We start from the raw sequence: 24484 nt of genomic DNA on the forward strand, positions 1-24484 counted from the left end.
AATACTGTGGGCCCTTGGTATCCGCTGGGATTTGATTCCAAGATCCACTCCCCCCCAATGGATAACAAAATCTGTGGATGCTGAAGTCCCATTAAATGCCATGACATAGAAAAATGGTGTCCCTTATAAGAAATGGCAAAATCAAGGTTTGCTGTTGGGAATTGATATTTTTAAAAATATTTTCAAGCCATGGATAGTTGAATAGGTGGATAACGAATTGGTGGATATAGAGGGCCAACTGTATCCTGAAGGTACCAGACTCTGTCTGATCTTAGAAGTCAAGCAGGGTCAGCCCTGGTTAGTACTTGGATGGAAGACTACCAACAAATACCAGGTGCTGGAGGCTACATTTCAAAGGAAGGAACCTCTGAGTATTCCATGCCTAAGAAATTCATTGTTCACCATAACTCAAGTTCAGACCTGTAAAGATCTGTGATTTTTACCTGCTATCTAGTAATAATAACTCTAATTATTAATAGTTTAAAAATGTCTCAAAGATGGCATGGAAAATATTTCAGTCAAAAGGCAAGGTCATGAAGTTCAGAAAACTATAAAAGATGCCAAGAAACTCCTACTTTCATCCAACATGATTACTGTCCAGTGAGTAGTTTTACTTTAGTCAAGGAAGACATCAAAATGTCATGGGAATAAAGTGACCCTGAATCAGCATCCTGTGAATGAGTCAACCACAAGGCACAGATACTAGTTAAATGTCAAAAGTGTTAACAGCTTGCTCAGTTTCCTCTTAATATTTACTGGAGATCTATGAGATGAGTTCATTTTCTTAGCTTCATAAGAAATTAGTAAGCATACAAATGCTTCCCTTCACAAACTAACTATAGAGAGAAGGGAGTCAGATATGAGAGGCAGCAAATCTTCTTTGCCTTGTAACTGCATCATGAAGAACTGTATTTCCACATTTGTGAACACCACGCTAATGACTTAAATAGGTGCTGTTTCAGCTCTTTATCATGGCCACAAACTACTGTAACTGCATATCTGAAAAATAACAGTAGCATACAGCACAGAAAGAGTTCATTTTAAAGCATAAAAGTTTTATTCATATCCCCATTTTCTCTCTGTAAAAACACACACATGCTTATATATGTTTAAAAATGACACATATAGCACAAAACAGGGAGGTGGAAAAGAGATCTGAAACACACATACCTGGTTTTTTTGGACACTTTTGGCATTTGTTAAAACCCCAGGAAGTACCCACAGTCCCACAGCAATCTTCTTGCTTTGAGAGACCAGGAAGTGCTTTACCACACTAGAAAAATAAAATTGAGGAATCTCAAGTTAACACTGCTTAAAAACAACAACACTATCTTGATAACTCCCCACATCTAAATGGCAATTAGTAGCTTTTTACATTCACCACAGCCTACTCAATAACTTGAAATGCCTCCTTTGTCTCAATCTTAGCCTTCATACCTTACCACAGGAGCATAGGAGCTTCTTCCCCATGGTTTTATCTTGTCCTACCACAGTAATGTCCTGATGTGATGACCACAAGAACCACTGGCCCTACCATATAGTTCTGGCTTCTAAACCTGGTTGCTTTGTCTCATGCCAGCACAGTAAAGTTACTGAAAAGTATTTCCTCAATTACTGTGACAACATAGGAAAGCCTCCTTACACAGAGCAGTCCTGTCTGATTCAGCCAAATAAACTACACAGTGAAAGATTACATTCAGGCAGTGGTGTGGATGCAAGTTCTTCACCATGGATTCAAGCCCCTATTTGTGTGCTTTACCTGTGCTATCTTAAAAAGCTTCTGCAAATTGGTTAGTGAAATCACATTAAAATGTTGCCCTATACTGAAAAGTTGGGATTGAGGAAGTAAAGTAGGCCATGTGATTATTCTCTGTCTGCTCCAATTTACCCCCTATTCAGTTAAATGCACATTTTAGAGTTGCAAGAGTAATGACTCTCATAACTACCACTCTCTGTGATGGCCTAGAGAAAATGCTCAGTCTGTTAGCAACTTTAGCCAAGTCAGCCCATTATGGAGGAGTTTTGTACATCCTCAACTTCAGAATAAAGGGCTCAACAGACTGACCCTTTGGAGCGGCCTGCAGCTTCCCCTTTCCTCACTGGATCAGGGCTGCAGCAACTACATGCCCCGGCCCCAATTTAGCCTTTCTGCAGTGCAAAAAGAAGCTGCAAATGTGGCTCCTTTTTGCACCACAGAAAAGGCGCCCTAGCTAATGTGGCAGCGGCTTTTCACTGCTTCTTCAGCATCCCACCGTCTGGTCAGGCAAGTGGCATGGGGGCGAAGTCAAGGTGGATGGCATGCAGTTGCCACGCCCCCACTCTACCTGCATGCTGGCACTTTATGCCAGTATGTTGAGCCCCTAAGTTCACCTCTGAATGATTTGGACATGCCACACTGAATGCTGGATTTAAAATGACATGCCAGGAGCAGATTGTAGCTGCTTGTGCCCTGCTTACTGGCTCAACAGAGTGAAAAATAAGCTGTCAAAAATGGCATTCAGGATTCAGCTAAATTGCTGCTAAGAGAGAAGAATTAACATATCTTCTTTAAAAAGGTGATCAGTGTTGCAGGTTTACAAAAAAATGCACAACTGCATAAACAGCAATAAACTGTCCTAAAAAGATCCTGGGCAAACTATAGGAAGTAAGTCAATGACTACTATGGGGAGAAGAACCAAGAACTTTCTTGGCTGGGAAAGGAGACAGGCCCATAAGCAAATGATGATGTAACAGACATTGCTCTTGTTTGTCACAAATATTCAGCAAGCCAAAATAATCTAATCTTACTTAATCCATATTTTAGGATGGATAATATATTCTGAAAGACCTATCTTCTATTAACCATCTAATTAAAAAGGTTGTATGTACAGCGCTGTGTAAATTTACAGCACTATATAAATAAAGGTTAACAACAACAACAAGTTGAAGAAAAGGAAGGGCACAAAATAGCATTATCGCACTTTTGAGAAACTGACCAATTTTTGATGTTGTGACATCATGAACATCAGAAATTGGTATTGTATTACCACAGACTTTTGTAGAGAGATCGTTCCATGGATTAAACTTTTTTGTCATAGCCACCACATGCTGAACTATCCCTAATGGATTGCACCGAATTAATTTTTTTCATATAGCATTTCTAACAAAGCAATATGCAAACACAAAATTAGACAACAGATTTCCAGCCAATTTATTCATTAGTATGCTGCAATCCAATTAATTTCTCATTAATATATATAGCATTCCTCTCCCTCATTCTTCTTAGAAGGAACAAACATTGCTATAATTTCTTCCTTATCGATCCCTATGTCCAATCTTATGTTAAAATATTTCTAGTTACTAATCTCACTGCCAAGTTTATGCTCTGTTTATTACGCTGTTGCTGGAACCTTGAAGACAGACACACCTTTCCTCTCTCTGAATAACTTGCATGTAGAGTAGATACAGACCTAAAAACTTAAATCTGATTTTGAATTCACAACTACAAATCCATAATATAAATATTCAGAAAGTATCCGTTCTTGGGTTTTTCAGTAAGAAATCTGAGCTTCCGAAGCACACGTTTTGAATGTCATCAACAGTTCCACCTGAAACTTTGTCAAAACTTCAACTTTGTAACTTAAGGCGGTCTGTAACCTGCCCATGTTTACTTTCAGGGTTTGTTCTTTCTTGTTGAAGTTGTATAGATAGATAGATAGATAGATAGATAGATAGATAGATAGATAGATAGATAGATAGATTTTAATGGCTTCCCTGTGTATTTTGACCTGATCACTGATCTTTCTTTAATCCAACTACACTCATCCCTCCATATTTGCGGCTTTGATATTTGCGGCTTTGATTATTCATGGATTTGATGAATGTTTTCTCTAGGAATATCTAGGTTCTCCAGTGCAACTCTATGATCAACTTTAACTAAAAGTTGCACTGAAAGACCTAGAGATTCCTAGAGATAATACTCTACTAAGCATTTGTAGCTCCTCCAGTGCAGTTCTATGGTTAGTATCTGTCAGATGTTGACCACAGAGTTGCAATGGAGGACCTAGAGATTCCTAGAGAGTGTCGTCTCAGGTAAGAACATGGCATCTTTGTTATTTGCGGTTTTTCCATATTCACGGGGCTCTTGTGCCCCTAACCCTAGCAAATATCTAGGCTTTCGGCTACCTCCCAGAGGGCTTTTTCTGTTGTCACCCCCAGATTATGGAACGACCTGCTGGACAAGATCCGTCAATTGACATCTTTAGACAGCTTTAAAAAGGCTGTCAAGACGAATCTCTTCCGGCAGGCCTTTCCTGGATAGATAAATTCGGCCTCAGGAACCCTCTTCTCATGAGAGTCCCCAAGGTCCTCCCTGGAAATTTAAGTAGAATGCTACCGCAGTTTACTGTTTTGTCATATTTTGTTTTGTAATAATGTGTTGATGTTGTTTTAATTTGTTGGTTTTAATTATAATTGATTTAATAACTTTTTAAGGGGGGAGGGAAGTAGATTTTGATGTACAGTGGAACCTCGCCATACGCGGGGGATCCGTTCCGGATCCCGCCGCGTATGGCGATTTCCCCCTATGCTCGAGCCCCATTGTAAACAATGGGGCTCGTGCACAGCGGCGCGGAGGTGCACAGGGCGCAACGGGCGCATGCACTCATTCAACTGAATGGGACGCGCCGCCCCTTCCGCGTATGCTCAAGGCCGTGTATGGCGCGCCCGCCTATGGCAAGGTTCCACTGTATAGTGTATTGTATTTTATTACTGTTAGCTGCCCCGATTGACCTCAAAGGGGTGGGATATAAATAAATTATTATTATTATTATTATTATTATTATTATTAAATATGGAGGGACAAGTGTATGGGAATTTTCTGGCATCTTGTCTACATGAGGTAAGAGATTTTGATCATAGACGAGTATATACAGTAGTCTTTTTTTTTTGTTAAATTAAACTACAGATTCTGGGGTTCTCCAGGACTTCCTTCCATGTGATGCATAACGTTCTTCACGTAGATGACATCCCTGTCATGCCAGCATTAAAACTGTTAAGATAAGATATCAGTAGCTCTTGGTGACCTGCTATGAGAAACAAGGTAATGATAATGGATTAGAGACTTCTTGATTATGACTGGCTGCCCAAGGAAGTGATGATCCTTAAATAGGAGACTTTTACTCCTAATAAATGCATTAGTTGTGTCCAGAGAAAATCCTGGGGACTAGCAGAAGCTGACGAGGCAACCATTGGCAGCCCTTGAAAAATCTCTCGAGGGCCTAGAAAACATGATGGGAAAGTGTGATGAAGATGAAGGAAGGAAGGACACTTAAAAAACAGACAGAGATATTAGTAGCTCTTAGTGATCTGTGACCAGAGCTCTCACTCGTGGACTACCAATCAAGTATTTTGGGGCATCCCTCTTCTCCCAGGTGCACACCATATCCCATTCTACTCACAAGGATCCACTTACTCTTGTGAAATATTTTCAGGGACTTGGACAGGGAGCAGTAGCTTCTACAGTCGTCCCTTCCCTTACGTGGGGAATCCATTCCGGACCCCTCTGCGTAAGGGGAAAAAAGCGGATGCTCAAGCCCCATTCAAATGAATGGGGCTTGTGCCCCTGGCGGCATGGCAGTGCGCACCATTGTTTTCTTCCAGCGCGCACCTCCCTCCCCTCTGGTGCAGCTTCCAGCGTATGCTGGAAGCCACGTAAAATGCTCCTGTGTATAACACGGGTGCACTGTACTAACTTCTTTCACAGGCTTTTCTTTGATTTCACTCTACTTATATTCAGAAACACTCCCTCATTGTTTGGCGTCTGCTGCTGTTGCTGCTACAGCTTTGGGTACAGTTATATGGCCGATCAATTTGTTAAACATTTATGATTTAACTTTGTTTTAACAGGCTACTAATTTTCTCTTCAACCAGTGTGAATCCTAAGTAGGACCTGTACTTGTATCTAGATGGGCAGGGGATAGTTGTATGATTCATGACTAGAAATAAATATGAACGTTGAATATTCTTAGGATCAGTAAAATGTCATGGATATCATAAGAACTTTTATGTTCTAAAGAATTCTTTGTTAGACTGGATGATTAAAAAATTAGAGATGGTAGGGAAGAAGCAAGAAGTCACCACATCTGGCCATTGCCTCTACTGGGAGTCTGACTTCCAGGAAGGAAAGTGCTTATGCAACCAACAAATGTTTATTCTTTCAATGTGAAGTTGAAGGCTTTCATGGCCGTCATCCATAGTTTTTTTAGGGTTTTTCAGGCTCTGTGGCCATGTTCTAGAAGAGTTTATTCCTGACATTTTGCCAGCATCTGTGGCTGCCATCTTCAGAGATTGCTGACCTGGAATACAGTGGGTGTATATATATATATACTGTGTGAATCACTCCTCCTAACCCAGGATCACAGTGTGTGTGTGTGTACACACACACACACACACACACACACACACACTTCCAGGTCAGCATTCTCTGCAGATGCCAGCCACAGCTGCTGGTGAAATATCAAGAATAAACTCTTCTAGAATATGGCCACATAGCTCAAAAAACTCACACAAAAATTATTCTTTCAGTTTTGTGATAATGGATGTAAGAGTGCTCCAGAGAATGTTCTTCATTTGATATTTTTTAAAATTTCTCAATCCTGACTGGTGCTTCTGCACAACTTTATCCCAAACTTCTTTTGACAGTTTGTTGGTCTTCATGATGCTGTCAATTTAGATAATGTTCTCCAGCAGACTAGGACCTTCAAATTAAAAAAAAAAAGTGTGTTTCATCTGCAGTCATGTGTACTGGAACTGTGTATATGTGTCCTCCTTTCAACTATTCAGGTAACTTTCAGAGGTAGTGGCTTCCATCAAAGTTTATTTATGTGTGCCACAGCAAAGGGGGATGATTATGCAGCCAAGAAATGGCACTTTGTTTTGTTAATCTTTGTGTTACATAAAAATGAAAATGTTTGGCATCACAAGTAAAGATGACAAGTAAAGAATTATCCAGTCAATGGGTTGGTATGTATGTCGCTTGAAAAAACTTGGTACTAACCTATTTACTGTTTTTATACTGCATTATTTATTGAACACTTATGGGAAAAGCAGCATTCAAATTTACATAAGACCAATTAATTGTTGTTTTAATAATTGTCTTGCGCTGAAAACCAATTCTCCTGTTGATGTTTTGATGCCACAGTTCATATTGTTGGGCCATTGCTATCTTTTTCTGAATATAAAATAGATAATTTAGTAATAAATTCAAACTTCAGTGGAAGTTAAGTTTAATACGTTTGACCCCAATTCTGGTTTAGGCGTGGTATCACTTGCACTATGCTGAAAATTATGGTTTCTGGAATTGTAACTGCTGCACATTTCCATATAAAAACCGCAAGCAAAGAGTTATCCAGCACATGGAGTCACTTGGCGATATAAGCTTACTGCCCTGAGATAAATTTGGCAAGCAGCTAGACCTTTTATACTGAACCCATAACTCTGATGAGAGACAATGAATTTAGAAGAGACGGCGATCAGTTAAAGTCAAGACTAAAGTCAAGAACAACTTAAAAACAAACATGCAATGTAACTAATCTCTACCACACAATAGCTGTGCTAAACACCAGTGCAATTTAGTAACTATACAGTAAAGGCCAAGCTGTCTATCTAAGACTATTCTCATGGGGCAGTCCTGTAAATTATTCCCTCCCCCTACATCCATCCTTTTCATTTACTACATCATAAAGAAAACATGTTTTCCATCACAATCTCGTAGCATAACTCAAAGATATAGCCATGTTAGTCTGTAAAATCAGTATGCAGAGAGATCTTGTAGCACCTTTGAGACTAACTGAAAGAAAGAAGTTGGCAGCATGAGCTTTCCTAGACTTTAGTCTACTTCCTCAGATGCTCCTGGTTTAAAAAGGTGCTGGCTTACTATGGATCCAAACAGACAGGCCAAAATAAAGCTGCTTCAGATCACTTTGGAAGTATGCTGTTTAAATGCCGCATGTGTCCTAGGAGGCTGGAAGCTGTGCCAAAACTACGCTCCAGTCCTAAGGACTGGAGCGCAGCTTTAGCACAGCTTCTGGCCTCTTAAGATGCATATGTCATTTAAACAGGGTAACTCCAAAGTGATCTGAAGCAGCTTTATTTTGGCCTGTCTGTTCAGGCCCAAAGCTATGTACTATGCTATGTACTACTGCTCTTTGGGAGATGGGTAGACAGACACATGGGTGCACATTATGTCTGCGTGTTTAAATTCTCCTTGGAAATAAGTCTAGAGTGTCATGAAGAATTCCTGCAATTCAAAAGTTACCACTATGTTACAAGTTGTGACAGACCCTGTGCTGCTTATTCAAGGAGACTGAAAAAGAATTTCACTTACTATCTGACATCCTCTGCAAGATCCTGGCATACTTCCTTCAAGTCTGTTATCAAGCTGGGTGCTGTCACAGGCATTTAGCTCTCCAAATGGGAAAGTGGAATACACCCCCATCCCATCCCTCCATCTGTTTCAACAAAGCTCAGCTAGTTAAGAAAAGGGCATGCATACAGTGTTCCCTGTTGGAAGCCAACAAACCTCTTGGCCATGAATAACAGCTTCCCAGCAGTGACAAATCATGCTGGCTGTGAAGATCAGAAAGCCTCAGCAGACATTTGCTGTTTTGTGACCCACCTGCTGCCTTTTGTACCACATTTTTAATTTTATTTTAAATGACATAATATACCTACTAATAATGTAATATTAGATTATTGAGCATGACCAAAATCAATTGATGTTTTGTCTGGGACATGAATAATGACCTCAGAATTCAGTTCTGACACTTTACATTGATGGATACCATAATAATGTCCATTCCAAGGAGAACAGATACAGTACATCCTTAAACTCTGCAGGCTATTCAGTGAGCACAGTCTTTTCCTTCATTAATGCCTAAATACCTAAAGTCTAGTTTTATGGCTGATATAGTTACCAAGCAATATATTTCTTAAGGTTACTGAGTGACAGTTTATTACGCTAAAGAATACCACTCAGCACAACACTGGCATATAAACAGATACAGACTCAACTGAAGAGAGAAGACATTTTTAAGTACTTCCAGATTTTCTAAACGAACTCGTACAGCATTTGTTTTGGCTTCCGATGAACATTCTTTTAAAGCAAGAAACAATCACTGTATTTTCTTTTACCAACTAATTAAAGCAATGTTTGGTGCCTTTGTGATCTGATACACATATAATCCTCTGATATTAAAGATCATTGATGTTGCAAAGAATCATTGCAGATGGGGCATTATATTCTTGTAAATATCCATGCAGGTTTCTGAGAATGTTTGCTTAAGACCTCCTGAAGCCAAGCTTTGAACTTCAAGGAATTCCAAGCAACTAGAATTACTCTATTTTATGAGATACTTTTGACTACTTTTGAGGAAAAATGCTTCATAAAGGAAAATCACAAAAGTGTGAAACATCTGATTCTACTTTAAGAATATATATTTTTTTAAAACTGTAAATTACAATGTGGCAGTTTGTACTGTAATGGGAAACCACTGAAATAAATATTGCTTGACACCCCTAGGAAATAGTAAAATCTGTTGACAAATGGACTTCTTTCCAAGGCTGTCATTATCAAAGCCCTCTGACCTTGATGGGTTGCCATAAGCTGAGTTGGTTGGGTCTATGCTGCTTAAACTGTGTTACTGTATTTGGTTTAAATCCAATTATTAATGTATTAAATGGTGAATGGAAAATCAGTGTTTATGTACAATGAGCCCACTGTATTGGCAGGCTAGCCACCTGCAGATTTGAGCTCCTACATATCACCCAACCTATACCAGCCAATGGTGGTATGTGCCTGTGGGCACAGGCATATTGCTGCCTATTGAGTAATATGGGCTTTAGCTCCTGCATTTTTTCCCATTTTCCACCACTGCTGCACCTTCCAGAGCATAGACTGGAAGTTAATTTTTGGACAACAATTCCCCAGCCAGTTGTCATGGTGAATTAATGTCTCTGGCAATTGTAGTCCAACACACAACTTGTCAAAGCTTTACTCCTGTGTGGTTTATTTCCCCTTCTGGCACCACACACAGTTCCAGAACGACTCAGTCCTGCCCAAATTTTAAGGTATTCAGGAGATAACTTTCCCTCAGTCTTACCATTGTCACAGGTATGTTTGGTGGTGCTACTGAGACTGCCAGAGGAAGTTTGATTGGACCCCTATCTATTCTCTTTCTTTCAGCAGGCAAATACTTTTCATTATTATTATTTAGACATAATTTAAGCTATTAGCTTTTTAAAGAGGTGTGCTGTACTTTTCCTATTCTTCTTCTTTTTCTTCTTCTTACTACTACTACTATTACTATTTACTTATATCCTGTCTTTCTCTCAAGGCAGTGAACAGCAAATTTAAAACAATGCAATTTTAAAATAGTACAAAAGCATTAAAATGTATAAATATAAAATAAAAAACAATTAAACAATTTAAAAACTTTAAACAGTTATGTATTCAAATGTACAACATGTTTAAAACACTATATAAACCTTAAAATCTGAATTACACAGCATTTAAGGCCCAACCTTGTTAATTTGAAAAAAGCCCAACAGCACAAGAATGTTTTTATCTGCTGTAGAAAGGAGAGAATGGATGGGGTCATCCTGACCTCTCTAGCAAAAAGTTCCAGAGCCTAGTAGCAGCCACCAAAAAGGCCCTCTCTCTTGTTCCCACCAAATGAGCTCTTAAAGGAGATATGGTCTTTCAGGTAATTTGGACCCAAGCCATATAGGGTTTTATAGGTCAAAACCAGCACTTTGAATTGTGCCCAGAAATGGACTGTCAGCCAATGGAGCTTTTGCAGTAAGAGTTGTGTGTTCCCTGTAGTCAGCTCCAGTTAACAACCTGGGTGCAGCTCTTTATGCCAGCTGAAGTTTCTGAGCACTTTCCAAAAGCAATCCCATATAGAACACATTACAGTAATCCAAACAGGATGTAACGAAGGCATGTACCACTGTGGTCAAATCTGACTTCTCCAGGAATGGGTGCAGTTGGCGCACTAGCTTTAACTGTGCAAAACCACTCCTGATCACTGCTGAAACCTGGGCCTTCAAGCTCAGTGCTGAATCCAGAAGTACTCCCAAACTATGAACCTGAGTTTTCAGGGGGAGCGTAACCCCACCAAACACAGGCTGAATCCCTATTCCCTGATCTATCTTTCGACTGACCAGGAGCACCTCTGTCTTGTCTGGATTAAGCTTCAGTTTGTTTGCCCAGATCCAGTCCATTACATCTGCCAGACATTGGTTTAGGACAAAAAAAAAGCTTCCATGGAATTAGGTGAAAAAGGAGTAATAGAGCTGGGGATCATCAGCATACAGATGACACTTTACTCAAAAAAAAACTCCGGACAACCTCTCCCAGCAGTGTCATGCTGATGTTAAAAAGCATAGGGGACAAGACAGAACCCTGAGAGACCCCACAATCTGTACCCCCCAACCCTCTAGTGATGCCACTGCCCCATGGTCATGTGGCCTGCATGACTGCACAGAATGCTGTTATCTTCCCACCAAAGTGGTGCCTATTTATCTACTAGCAGTTTTACATGCTTTTGAACTGCTAGGTTGGCAGAAGTTAGGATTACTGGTGGAAACTCACTCCATCATGTGGTACTTGGATGATGAACTTCTAACCTGCCAACCTTGCAATTGTGAAGAGTGAGTGTCTTAACCACTGAGCCACTGTGTCATGGAAGGTTGGAGACTGGCCTATGGCTATGCAATATAGTAAGATCCAATCAAGGTTTTTTTCAGAAGAGATCTCACTACAGCCTCCTACAGATTTATCAGGTCCCTGCCTTGTTGCAATTATTATTATTATACTTTATTTATATAGTGCTGTAGATTTATACAGCGCTGTATGTACAGACAATAAAATCGATAAAAATGAAATCTGCCAATGGTGTACATTCTACAAAATATAAAACAATAGATAGTAATACAAGATACAATTAGATAAAATAAGATAAAAACAGATTGAGAACATCAGAGATGAAAGAAAATATCAGATAACAATCGGATAAACAGTCACACAATGCTTGGGAATGCTTTGAACAATATAGTCTTCAGCTCAGTTTTGAAACTGGTTAAAGAAGTGATGACCCTTGCTTGTGGGGGAAGGAGCTTCCAGGAGTGAGGGGCAGCAAGTGAAAAGGGACGAATCCGGGACGGGGCAGTGGAGAGCCTGGGCTGGGACAGCAGACCTTGACTACCAGAACGGAGGGCACGATTGCGAAGGTGAGGAAAAAGAAGTTCAGATAAAGGGGGGGGGGAGCCCATACAGAGCTTTAAAAATTAACAACAGAAGCTTATACTGAATACAGAAGGGGAAGGGAAGCCAGTGAAGGGATGATAATAGAGGCGTTAACCACTTCCCTTACCCACTCAGCCAGTCCTCCTCTGGCCTGTTTGATTAACCAGGAGGGACAAGGGTCTAATACACATGTGGTGGTGCTCACCTCTCCAAGGATCTTGTCCACATCCTCAGGCTGCACAAATTGAAAATATCAATACTGGACAACCAGGAGCTAAGATTACATCCACCAAAACTGTATCAACTTTGACATTTAAGTCAGAACGAATCTGAACAATTTTAATTGAAAAATGGTAGGCAAATTCTTCACAGCAATCAGCTGAGTGGCTTACACTTTCCTCTGGACCAGATCACAAGAGATCCCTGACCACTCAAAACAACTCAGCTGATCAGTTTTGTACAGCTGCAATAGTATGGGCCAAAAAAGCTTTTTTTGCTGCCTTTATTGTTCCACCATATGCCTTCAGGTAGATTTTAGCCTTTTTTCAGTCAGATTCAATCTTGAGTTTTCTACCATTGTCGCTCTAGTCTCCATCTTGTTTTATTGCTACCAGCTCCCTAGAGAACTAAGGGGCTAGTGTAGGTCCACTCCAAGAGATGCGACACTTAGGAGCAATTGTGTCTACTGCCCTGGTCATTTCTCATTCCAGAGATCAAACAGGGTTTGACAAGATCACTTGCTGAGGAAGCAGGAAACTCTTCAAGAGCCATCAGGAATCCATCTGGATCCATAAGGCTTCTGGGGCGGACCATCTTAATGGGCCCTTCACTTCTGTAGAGGTTCTAAGCCTTAGCAAGTCTAAACCTGACCAGGAAGTGAACTGTCCATGACAATGGTACAGTAGAAAGCTCCCCCGTTCTAAGATCACCCTCATTCCATTCTGTACAGAACACAAGGTCTAGAGTGTGCCCAGCTGCATTAGTGGGGCCAGATACTAGTTGGAACAAAACTATGACTGTCACGGCAGACCTGAAGTCCTAAGCCACTCCCAAAAGAGTAGTCTCAGTATGGATTGTTGAAATACCATAGACTCACTAGGAAAGACAATAAAGCTGAGATAGGTGGAAGGCAGCAGAAAGAGAGAAAGACCACATACCAGGTGGTTAGACACAATCAAGGAGGCCACAGGTTTGAGCCTGTAGGACCTGAGCAAAGCAGTTGAGGACAGGGGGACTTGAAGGTCTTTCATTCACAAGGTCACCACGAGTCAAAGGTGACTCAAAGGCAATTAAGAACAAGAATTGAAGTGTTTCTTCAAATTGGGTATTCCTTTGTGCTAGCACCTTAGCTTTCTGTTTCCTGGGCTACAACATTTCTCCTGTTCACTGAAGGCAGAATACTTCTGCTCTCCCCGCTCCTCAGCACTGCTAAATGTAGTCCTTTTTTTCATGCACATCCAAATCCCTACCTACAGAATAGAAGTGGGCCCAGCCAGCAAACCTGTTCAGCAGCAAACCTTTACAAAAAAAACAGAAGGGGGTCATGGGAAATATGAGCAAGAGCTACATTTGGACCCTAAAGCAATTTGTTTACCACATCTACCATACAACTTTGCACAGCCTTCTTTAAAACAGCTATGATGCCTTTTATTAAAGTGAAAAAGAAAAAAATGGGGAAGGGGACTTCCGAGTAGAGAAGTGACGAGGAATATACAATTTCTCCAATTACCTTTTCTCTAACTATCAAATTGCAGAAATAAAAACAGTAAACTACAATTGGAGGGGGGTGGGTTGGAGCAATGAAATCCCAGATATATTTCCACTTTGAATCTTCCCTCAGTTGAAACAATCTGTCTGTCTGCTTCTTCTTCTGAGGAAGCACTAGTGCTCTCTTAAAATCATAGTATTGGAAGGAGCCCTATGGGCCATCAGGTCCAACTCCCTGCTCAACACAGGATTTCCAGCTAGAGCATCCCCAGCAGGTAGTTGTCCAGCCTCTTTTTGAAGACACCCAGAGAAGGAGAACCCACCATCTGTCTAGGCAATTGGTTCCATTGTTGAACCACTTTCATTGGCATGATATTCCTTCAAATGATCAGTTGAAATATCCCCTCCTGTTTCTTACGAGACCATTACCTATTTCTATCCTCTAAGGTAGCAGAGACCAAACCTGTATTCTCCTTCTTATGGCAGCCATTGAGGCATTTAAAGAGTGAGTTTGTGTCACCCTTCAGTCTTCTTTTCACCAAGTTGAATATGCTGAGTTCCTCTTGTCATATATTTTATTCACCATACCGGTTACATCCGTCATTGCTCTTCTCTGAACTGCTCCAACTTGTTTATATCCTCTCCAGTTGAGATACCCTTCCAATGTGAAGCACATCCATTGATGACAATTTTTGAGCATGCTTTTCCAACCAATTATGAATCCATCTGATAGTGTTTCCATCTATTCCATATTTAATCAATTTACTAATCAGAATATCACGGGGAACCTTATCAAATGCTTTGCTGAAATAACATCTATAGCATTCCCACCATCTACTAAACTAATGACCTGATCAAAAAAAGGTATAAGGTTAGTTTGGCAGGATTTCTTCTTAACTACCCTATTTTGGCTCCTTCTGATCACTGCATTGTCATGAAGATACTTGCAGACAGACTCCTGTATAATCTGTTCTAATTTTTTCCCCCTGGTACTGAAGTCAGACGGACAAGCCTGTAGTTTCTTGGATCTACTTTTTTGCCTTTTTTGAAGAGGGACACCTCCATTCCTCTGACACCTCACTCATTTTCTAAGATGTCTCAAAAATGATGGTGGTTCCTTCAATACTGTAGGATGCAGTTCACCTGGCCCTGCAGATTCAACTTCATTTAGGTTAACTAGGTGACTAGTGACTAATTCTTTATGAAACTTGATTTCCCACCCAGATTCTTTGCTGATGTCTCTGTTGATGCATAGAAGCACAAAGTCCTAATTTTTGGGAAAAACAGAAGCAAAATAGGTATTGAGCAGTTCTGTCTTTTCATTGTCACCTGTTAGCATTTTACTATCACAGCCTTGTACTTAAGCAATAATCTGGTAGTCATGAACAAAAAGGAGCTGTATACGGGTGAGTGCACAGAATTCCAGATAGGTGAGTGAGAAAGCTGGTTCAAAGGGGAAATTTTACATCCTCCTGCAAGTCTAGAACAGAAATGCAGTGGCTGCTACAAGAGGGAATGACTTTTTCATCTTTCTTTGACCACCCACTGTAGACTAGCATTTTTTTTTAAGGATAGTGCTTTGGGGGGCTTATTTTTTGATACTGAGTGGCATCCTACTAGTCTTGACTAGGGAAGTCTTGACTAGAGAATCAATTATTCAATAATGGGTCAATACCACTGACTCAATGGGACTACTCTAATCAGAACTAACAACACGATTTACACCAGTGATTCCCCAACTTTGGTCCTACAGGTGTTTTGGACTTCCATTCCCAGAAGCCCCAACCAGCTTGGGAACCACTGATTATGTGTAATGCACAGTCAGCATCCCACTCTTCACATTAAATAGAGATTTCTAGTCCTCACGGCCAAAATGCAACAATTACAGTAACAAAAAGGACAACATAAATGGCAATAATAAGTTGATTAAACAATTCTTTATGATTTCCAATATACGTGATTTCTTTAGTCTCTGTTAAGATTTTAAAGTGCAACTATTAGGTTTTTCTCATTTGGCAGTAACAACTTTCTGGATAATACCATAGAAGAAGCACACCAGCCAGCTCCAATTTAGCTAGGATATCTGTAGCCAACTGAATGAAGTGCACTTATGATATTCGTGATATAGTCATAAAATTGCATATAAATTATTCTAACTACATACATCCAAAATATACATTTAAGTTGTGTGGCCCTTGGTGATGAAAATATCCACATTAAGTAATTTAGTATTATCTGGTTTAAACGGCAGGGACTACACCCAAACACAGCAATTATAACAACCAGATGTAAAGATATCAGACAACTTTTTATGGAAGCTTTCCTCATTGTATGTAAACTCTTGACACATGGTAGACACATGCATGAAATTATATTTATCCTATATTCAAGTGTCCCATAACAATTTCAACACTCATTAATCATGTGGAAAATTAATAGGGCACACATTAGCAATACAAACTTTATTGTCTGTATCACTGACGCTATAAACATATTTTGAGGAATAACAAGATATTGTATGTCATAATAAAGGCATTTTTATTAGAATTAAAATGAAAAGCAGCTGAATGGGGAGTCAAGGAAAAGAAACATAAACTTGCTTGTTTGCTCTCATTTAATAAGGCTCAGTAGACCAGTGCTCTAAGCTGCCAGACTTCTTGGCTTCCAGAAAGATTCAAACTAAAGGTATGGAGCTAACCAATATTCTTAATGGTACGGAAAAATCAGCCTGTGGTTGAATTACTTTTGGCTCATGAAAGCTGCTGCAAATATATTTTCCAATGCCAACAAAATGTGTGACAGGCAGCTCGTTCCAAAATATTAAACACTGTGGCACTTCTCTAAAGAAAGCACATAGAGCTTCCAGATATATTTTGAAATGCTCATTGTTGTTGTTGTTGTGTGCCTTCAAATGGTTTCCGACTTGTGCCTCTGCCCCAGCTGCTGGCAGGGGCAGAGCCAGCTCTAGCTTGGGAATCCATATGAGATAATTGACATGAGACTTCAATGTAGATATGCTTCACTCTTCAGTCATGCATAGTTGCCCCTCCACATTTGAAGCTTTGATTTTTGTGGATTTGATTATTTGCAGTTTTGATTAATATGTTCTGTCTTGGAATCTCTAGGTCCACCAGCATGACTCTGCCAGACATTGACAGTTGTGCTGGAGAACCTAGAAGTTCCTAGAGAAAACACTTCTCTGGGTACACATTGAGGGATGTGGCAACTTATTGGTTAAGATGCTAATTCTGATAATCTTAAGGTAAGGAAGTTTGGTAACTTGAGGCCCAAGTGCTGCATGACACAGTGAGCTCCTGTCACTAGTCCCAGCTTCTACCTAGCAGTTCAAAGCATGCAAATCCAAGTAGATAAATGGGTACCATTTTGGTGGGAAGGTAACAGCATTCAGTGCAGTCATGCTGGCCACATGACTACTGAGGTCATCTTTGGACAACGCTGGCTCTTCAGCTTAGTAACAGAGATGAGCACTGCCTCTTACAGTCAGTTATGACTAGAAATTTATGTCAAGGGAAAACCTTTATCTTATCTTTTACCTCCAGCATGATTCTATGATTGACTTCTGGAAGAGGTTGACCACAGAGTTGCACTGGAAGACTGGAGATTCCTAGAGAGGTGTTCTCTTAGGTTAAAAAAAAATAGTGTTTTTTATTTGCAGCTTTTCCACATTCACAGGGGTCTTTCAGCTCTAACTTCAGTGAAAGTGGAAGGACCACCGTATAAGGCAAGAACATGCAGCAACTTTACCACCTTTCCCTGTGGAGTGTTCCTGTTGCACACCACTCTGAAGGTAGGTGCCTCCTGTGCCAATTCAGGTTGTCTGGCCATGAGTCAGTTTCAGGGAGCTGTCACACCCCTTTCCAGCCTACACTTTTTCAGACCTCTACCAGTCAGCTTTTTCTAAATACTTATAACTGCATCCACTTCCCCAGTGTGTCACATTCTGGGAACTGTATCTTCCTCACTACCTCCAAGGTGTCAGTGGCAGCATACCATGGAGGGTCTGGAAGCTTCAGCATCATCTTTGGGAGCACTTACTCGCAATAGGGGTTGTAGTTGTCACTCATCCCAGCTGGCTCCCAGATTGGTCTTATCTTATTCCCCCTCTCTGAACTTGCCTTTTCAGGCTAGATACTCATGTTCCATCCCACTTGTCTCTTCTTCCTTCCTCTTCAGCATTGCTCTCTCACTCCAAGCTTCTCCTGGCATCTCTCCTTCCAACTGCTTTGCTCCATTTTCCCTTGTCTAGACCTTCACACTCTCCCTTCCACTGCCCGTCTTTCCTTCCAACTGCTTTGCTCCATTTTCCCTTGTCTAGACCTTCACACTCTCCCTTCCACTGTCCGTCTTTCCTTCCTTCCAGCTGTTAGATCTGGGTTCATTCATCCTGTCTGCCTTTCTGTCTCCATCTTCCTTTCCTAGTTTTTCTTCTTTCCTTGGTTGGCATCTCACCCCTTCTCCTGGCTCCAATTTTGTCCTTCCTCTTCTCTGAATCTAGCCTTCCTTGGTGCTTGCACCACCTCTTTTTTTCCTTGGTGTTCTCCTTCCTTCTCTCTACAATTCCAGACTTTGTGTTGTGAGTTCTATGGCCTCTCAACATAGAAAGGCAACAGGCACTACAGTTTCCTGTCCCTTGTCACATGACTTATGGTGACCTTAAGGAGTTTCTTGGCAAGATTTGTTCAGAGGGGTTTGCCTTTGCCTTCTTCTGATCTGAGAGTATGTGACTTATATCTGCATAAAAAGGAAGCACCACCCCAAAATTCTTGGTGATTCTTGGTGAGGTTTAGGTCAACTTCTATCTTAACATGAAGAAAATAATAAGATGTGGGGAACTATAGAGGTGCAGTGCTGAAAGTGGTAAATTTCTCAGCTTCAAAAACAATTTTGCTAAATTATGTCAGGACTATCACACCATCAACATCACAGAGCTCAAAAAGTAAAAGTCTGAAGGACCAAGCTGTTGTTTCTCAGTTTACAATGTCACCTAATTTTTTTAAAAAAAAAGTAGTAGTAATAGCAGCAGTAGTAGTAGTGCTGGTAACTATAATCACAGTTATTGCCACACTGCTTTCTACTGCTCTACCACTGCACATAGGCACAGTGCTAATACTCTAAAGACATAAGAAATAAAAGGCATAAAAACCAGCAGGAATATTCGGTTGCAAAATCTTCCCAAAGACTATGTGGAGTGGCTGCTACATTAGGTAGTCAAAGGAAACCATAAATAACAGCTAGGTTTTCTTATGACGAATTCACTGTGGCATAATGTGGCATTGTGTGAATCAGGCTGACAGTCTAATGAAGCTAATAAATTTGATGCTGTATTGGTTCCAAATGAACAAACTCTACACCAAAGTCTCTACCACCCAGAGATCTGCATTTAGTCTAGATCATAGCCAACTTCTTTCTTTCCATTAAATCTCAAATGTGCTACAGGATCTCTCTACATACTAATTCTACAGACAAACACGGATGTATCTTGGAATTCGAATCTAGGGTGTTAGGGGTGTACCCTAGAATTCAGATGAAAGAGATTTTACAAGTATAAACTCTGGCTTTTATTTAGATTTAATTACCAAGGCACTTGAAAAACAACCTTTATTTTTAAGGGAATCTGAGTTCAAAGAAAGCTGGCCCCACTGTAGAGATCTATTAATTATCTTGTCCAATTGTGTGATATTCTACATTTCTGAAAGCAGTGGTTTAGCCAACAATTCAGGAAATTGTTTAGTGGCTCAACCCATCTTCACAGCCATAAACCTGCACCTCAAAAAGTCTGGATAGTTGAAACCAAAGGGATTATTTTTAGGATACCTATTTGAATACAAAATGCAGGAAGTACAATTATTCAAGCTGCCAGGTAGGATGCTAAACTTATTACAACTGGGATGCTAAGCCTGTTAGATGCTCTAGGGGTTGCTCTTGAGCCATAACAGAATAAGTATTTGTCACACCAGTACAAAGGTGTTTTGGGGCCAACCTCTTGCATTCCCACAATGCACTCAGCATAAATACAAGGAAAATCAGATTAATAAGAGTATTCTATATTTTAGGAGATGGAGATGATGATGATGATGATGATGATGATGATGATGATGATGATGACGACGACAACGACGACATATTACATATTAAAAGCCTTCTTGAACAAAAATGTCTTTCCTGCTGGTGAAAGGAAGGCAGAATGATCTAGTGGTGAATCTGGCACCCCAAATTCTGCAAGGTAATGGAGTATTAAATTCCCTTTGCCACTTTTAACTTTTCATATACATTATGTAGAATGTGAACAAAAGAAGATCTTGAGTAAAAGTACCAGTATTTGTTACATGCAAACTGGGCATAGTCATGTTCCCCTCTTTTTTGTGGATATTTGCATACTTGTACGCTAGGATACTAGTTTCCAATATTAAGTAAACTCTCAGTATTCTTTTATGCTTCTCTCAGATGGAATTTTAGTTTCTGAATACTGACTGATACTTCTGGGTGGTGGATAAAATCCATGGAACTTTGGCCAACTTGTTCTCTTTAACTTTACAAAATTCAAGGGAACTTAAATACCAAAGGAGGAGCCTATACAAGTTGTAAGAAGTAGAGAATTTATATCTGGAAACTTCCCACTACCACACTGGCTATATTATTCTTGATGTAATTTTCTGGGAAGGGGATGTCCATGGGAGAGAGGACAGCCTTAGGGAAACACTTCCCGCTTCCCTGGGGAAGGTTTGAGTCGCGAGAGTGTGGTGTCTTTGATGGGAGACTAAGGCCCAGTGACCTCACAGCCTTGGGAAAACCAGCTGTTGAAATAGCCACATGGAGGTACAGCTGATTCTCATTCTTCCAACTCTGATAAGAGTTCACCCTCAACCCCTTCCAAGGAGGCAGTGTAAGACTCCTTGTCACAATACTCTCCCCCTGAGGAGTGCACTTCATAGGCCATGCTGCTCCTAGCTGTGATATAGTGCAACTTTTTGTATTTTAGGCTGGTAATCCAGAGTTTTCTAGGTAGGTTACCTCTGAGTCAGAGGCCTTCCTCCCTCTCTAGGTCCCTCTTTGCTCTCCTTCCAGATGTATAGACAAGATGGTAGTCTTCCAGACCAGAAGAGGAGACGTCTGCCTCCTCCCTTGTGTTAATAACACCAACTAAGCCAGAGATTCTCTCCTCTGTCTTCACATCCCGCAACATGCCTATACTACCATCCAGTCATTCAGGTTTTAGCAGCTTCAATTACTGATTAAAAGGAACATAGGTTGGGAATGCTGTATATGCTATAGAATTGATTTAAAGCAGTATTTGGAATCATAATGAAATTGATTGTGAAGCATTATAAATGACAAAATAGTGTCTGTGTTTTTTAGGCATTTTTATAATAAAAAATTATAATTAAAAAAATCCAGTCATTCCGTGCTCCTTGGGAAGGGGGCAGTGGAAAAAAGGAAAGCAGCTGCAGAGAAAACGTGACCCAAAGTTTTAAAAGTCCTTTAAAAAAAAAAAAAAGGAGGGGGCAGTGGCCAAGGAAGATGAGAGAATAGTTGAGAGAAGGAAGCTTAGTAGAAAAAAGAGAGTTGGAAGTGGAAGGTTCAAGAATAGAATATAAAATCAGTGGAAGGGCTCAGAGTGATGGCTTTGACAATGAGAAATCAAAACTGCATCCTAATGGAGCAATAGGCAAGATAAAAACTATCCTTTTATGGATTGCTCTTCCTGGTGTGGATTCTTGAAAGGTCTTTCTTTTTCCTGTTTATCAGAGTGAGTGAGAAGAGTAGCCAATCAGCAGGTGTTTCAGCATTCTCTGCTGGGAAACTACAGGTATTAACTTAGCCAGATCTATCTACCTACATAACAGAATTGGATGATAAAGAACTAATAGATTCTACAAAAATCAGACAGCATATGGGAGAATCACATACCTGAAATATATATATATATATATATATATATATATATATATATATATAAAAACACCCCACTGTAAGAAGAAATTTAACCCAGTTGGGGAAAATCTTTATTCTGTTCTATGTAAGTAGCTTTTCATTTACAAGGAGTTATTGTTTAAATATAGGCAAGGTTTCAAATATGCCATCCCACTCTTGGAGCATGAAATAGTATAAACCATGCTATTATCTTGGGTCATTCCTACCTCCTTCTCCACAGATGTATAGATCCAGACTTCAGCTGCACACTAACACAAATATAACACAGGCTAAGGTAAAAACAAACATAAAGAAAGCTTCCCTGACAGATGCCATCCAACTTATGTTTAAAAACCTTGAATAAAAGAGAGTACATCATTTTCTGAACTCATGCATTCCACTGCCAGACAGCTCTTACTGTTATAAAGTTCTTCCTAGCATTTTGTTGAAATCTTGTTTCTTATAATTTGAATCTGCTGCTACAGGTCTTATCCCTTAGAATATCAGAAGACAAGCTTGCTCCCTCTTTCTTATGATGGATCTTTTGAACTCTGATTATGATTATATCTCCTCTCAGTTTTCTATTTCCCAAGTTATCCCACTCTATCAATGGTTGTAAATCTTGGTTTCCAGACCATTTAACAATCTAGAATGTCCTCTTGTGGACATGGTCTAGCTTGTTAATGTAGTTTTTTTAACTGTAGTGCCTTGAACCAGACATAGTCCAAACTGATTTCAGTCACATTCGTGAAGGCTTAATTATGTTGAATGGCATAACTGTTATACAAATGTATTTAAATCTGAATTCAATGACCAATATGTTTATTTGATGCGTCTCCCTTACTGTATTTGAACTATGAGTTAATAAGACTAAAGCAGGAATGGGGAATCACACACCATGGATATTTTGCACTGCAACACCCCCAATCTATTCCTATTGGGCATGTTGGGCAGAGGTAATGGCAGTTGTAGGCCAAAACATGTGGAAGGTCAAATGTTCCCCATCCTGTACTAAAGGAATCTTTCTGAATTATTAATATTTTAAAGAATTATGTCTGTGCCATTTGATTTTCTCTAAGTCTACTGCATTTTGCAATCACAAAATATAATTTATGTCATTCAGACATAATCTTTTTACATAAACAGTACATTGCTATTGCTGTGTTTCTGCAGACAAAGACCCTCCATCAACAAACTCAGAAACTATTCAGTTGACTTGGAAGAAATATTATTTATTATTTTGGGATGAGCAGAAAGGTAGATGATAGTCCACTGACGGACTACAAGCCAATATCTGGTAGACTTGGACCTACGGGATTTACTGAAAACACATGCAAAATCCCATTGGATAGAAATATGGAAGAGGACTTTCTCTACATTGCACCCATTTCTGTGAAAGCTGCAATCAGTTTCTTTTCCCACTGCTTTTAAGAAGGGTCTGAAAACACTTCTGTTCAAACTGTACTTTTAAACTTTATTTTTATTTATTGGCTATTGTAATGACTTTACTGGTTTTGATTATTATTTTAATTTATGTTTATTATCTTACTTGTTTTTGTTTTCAGAGATGTTTGTTAGAAACCTTGAATTATATTCTTCAGTGCACAAGGTGGCATAAAATATAATCAATGAATAATATTATTTATTAAAACCTTTCTAGGATGCTTTGCATGTCAAAAATGCCAGTGCAATTTACTGCAATGTTTAACCAACACAATACAACAAAATCAAATAATAAAATGATACACTAATAAAATAAACTAGCTAACAATACTAGAACTAACTGGCTAGACTGATAACCAGGAAAATGCCCAGACAAACAAGTGAGTTCTCAACAGGTGACAGAAGTACCCTGTGGAGCTCATAAGAAATCTTTGAACAGACACAGATCCTTACTTCACCCAGCAAGGAACTTTTTCTATTCTTAAGCATACTTAACTGTATAGTCAAAATCAGTGAAGGAAGAGACAAGATGCTGAGTATGCACTTACAATTTGTACAATAAAATATATCACTGAAATTCTAGCACCAACAGCTGCCACCACCATCACAACAAGAACAGATATAACATGAAAGACAACAACAGAAAGACCATGAAAGCCAGCCACTAATTGAATGTTTGAAAGGTTACTGTGGCTCTACCCAGCCCATTCATTAGAAAGGCATTCAAATATCTGGGCTTTTTAAAGATAATCTATCACTTTGATTTATGCATATTGATTTTACATAGTGTATGGGCTACACTAAAGAATAACAAATCTAATGTTTGTGACATCAACATTACACAGTACAATAAAGACTTTGATTAAATAAATCTGAGACAAAAACACAATGCAATAAATATGTGGTCACAGGGGGTGCAATTTAGATAGCCATGCATAAAGAGGGATTCACTGATACCGATGGGACTTGTTAGTCATAACTGCTGGCTTAAGTCACAATGATTTCAATCAGTGTATTCCATGGCTCAACCAGGATCCAATCCACTGATTGCTAGAGATTTCACAAAACTTATTTCAAGAAAATTAGGTAGGTAACTAATCTTAAAATAGGTTAAGG

At 39.6% G+C, this 24484-nt stretch overlaps 1 protein-coding gene across 4 annotated transcripts in view; it reads right to left on the reverse strand.

Annotated features, from left to right (window-relative positions):
* Positions 1-24484, reverse strand: part of LTBP1 (latent transforming growth factor beta binding protein 1) — a 262829-nt gene that overhangs the window by 122119 nt on the left and 116226 nt on the right. For all 4 annotated transcript variants that reach the window (XM_089529704.1, XM_089529702.1, XM_089529706.1 and 1 more), the window contains one exon: positions 1171-1273. In XM_089529704.1, coding sequence (XP_089385830.1) covers positions 1171-1273 — 103 coding nt within the window. The remainder of the gene's footprint in view (positions 1-1170; positions 1274-24484) is intronic.

Source organism: Sceloporus occidentalis, unplaced genomic scaffold, assembly GCF_023333645.1.
Source record: "Sceloporus occidentalis isolate IW3139 unplaced genomic scaffold, rSceOcc1.0.p SCAF_6, whole genome shotgun sequence".
Classification (NCBI taxonomy): domain Eukaryota; kingdom Metazoa; phylum Chordata; class Lepidosauria; order Squamata; family Phrynosomatidae; genus Sceloporus; species Sceloporus occidentalis.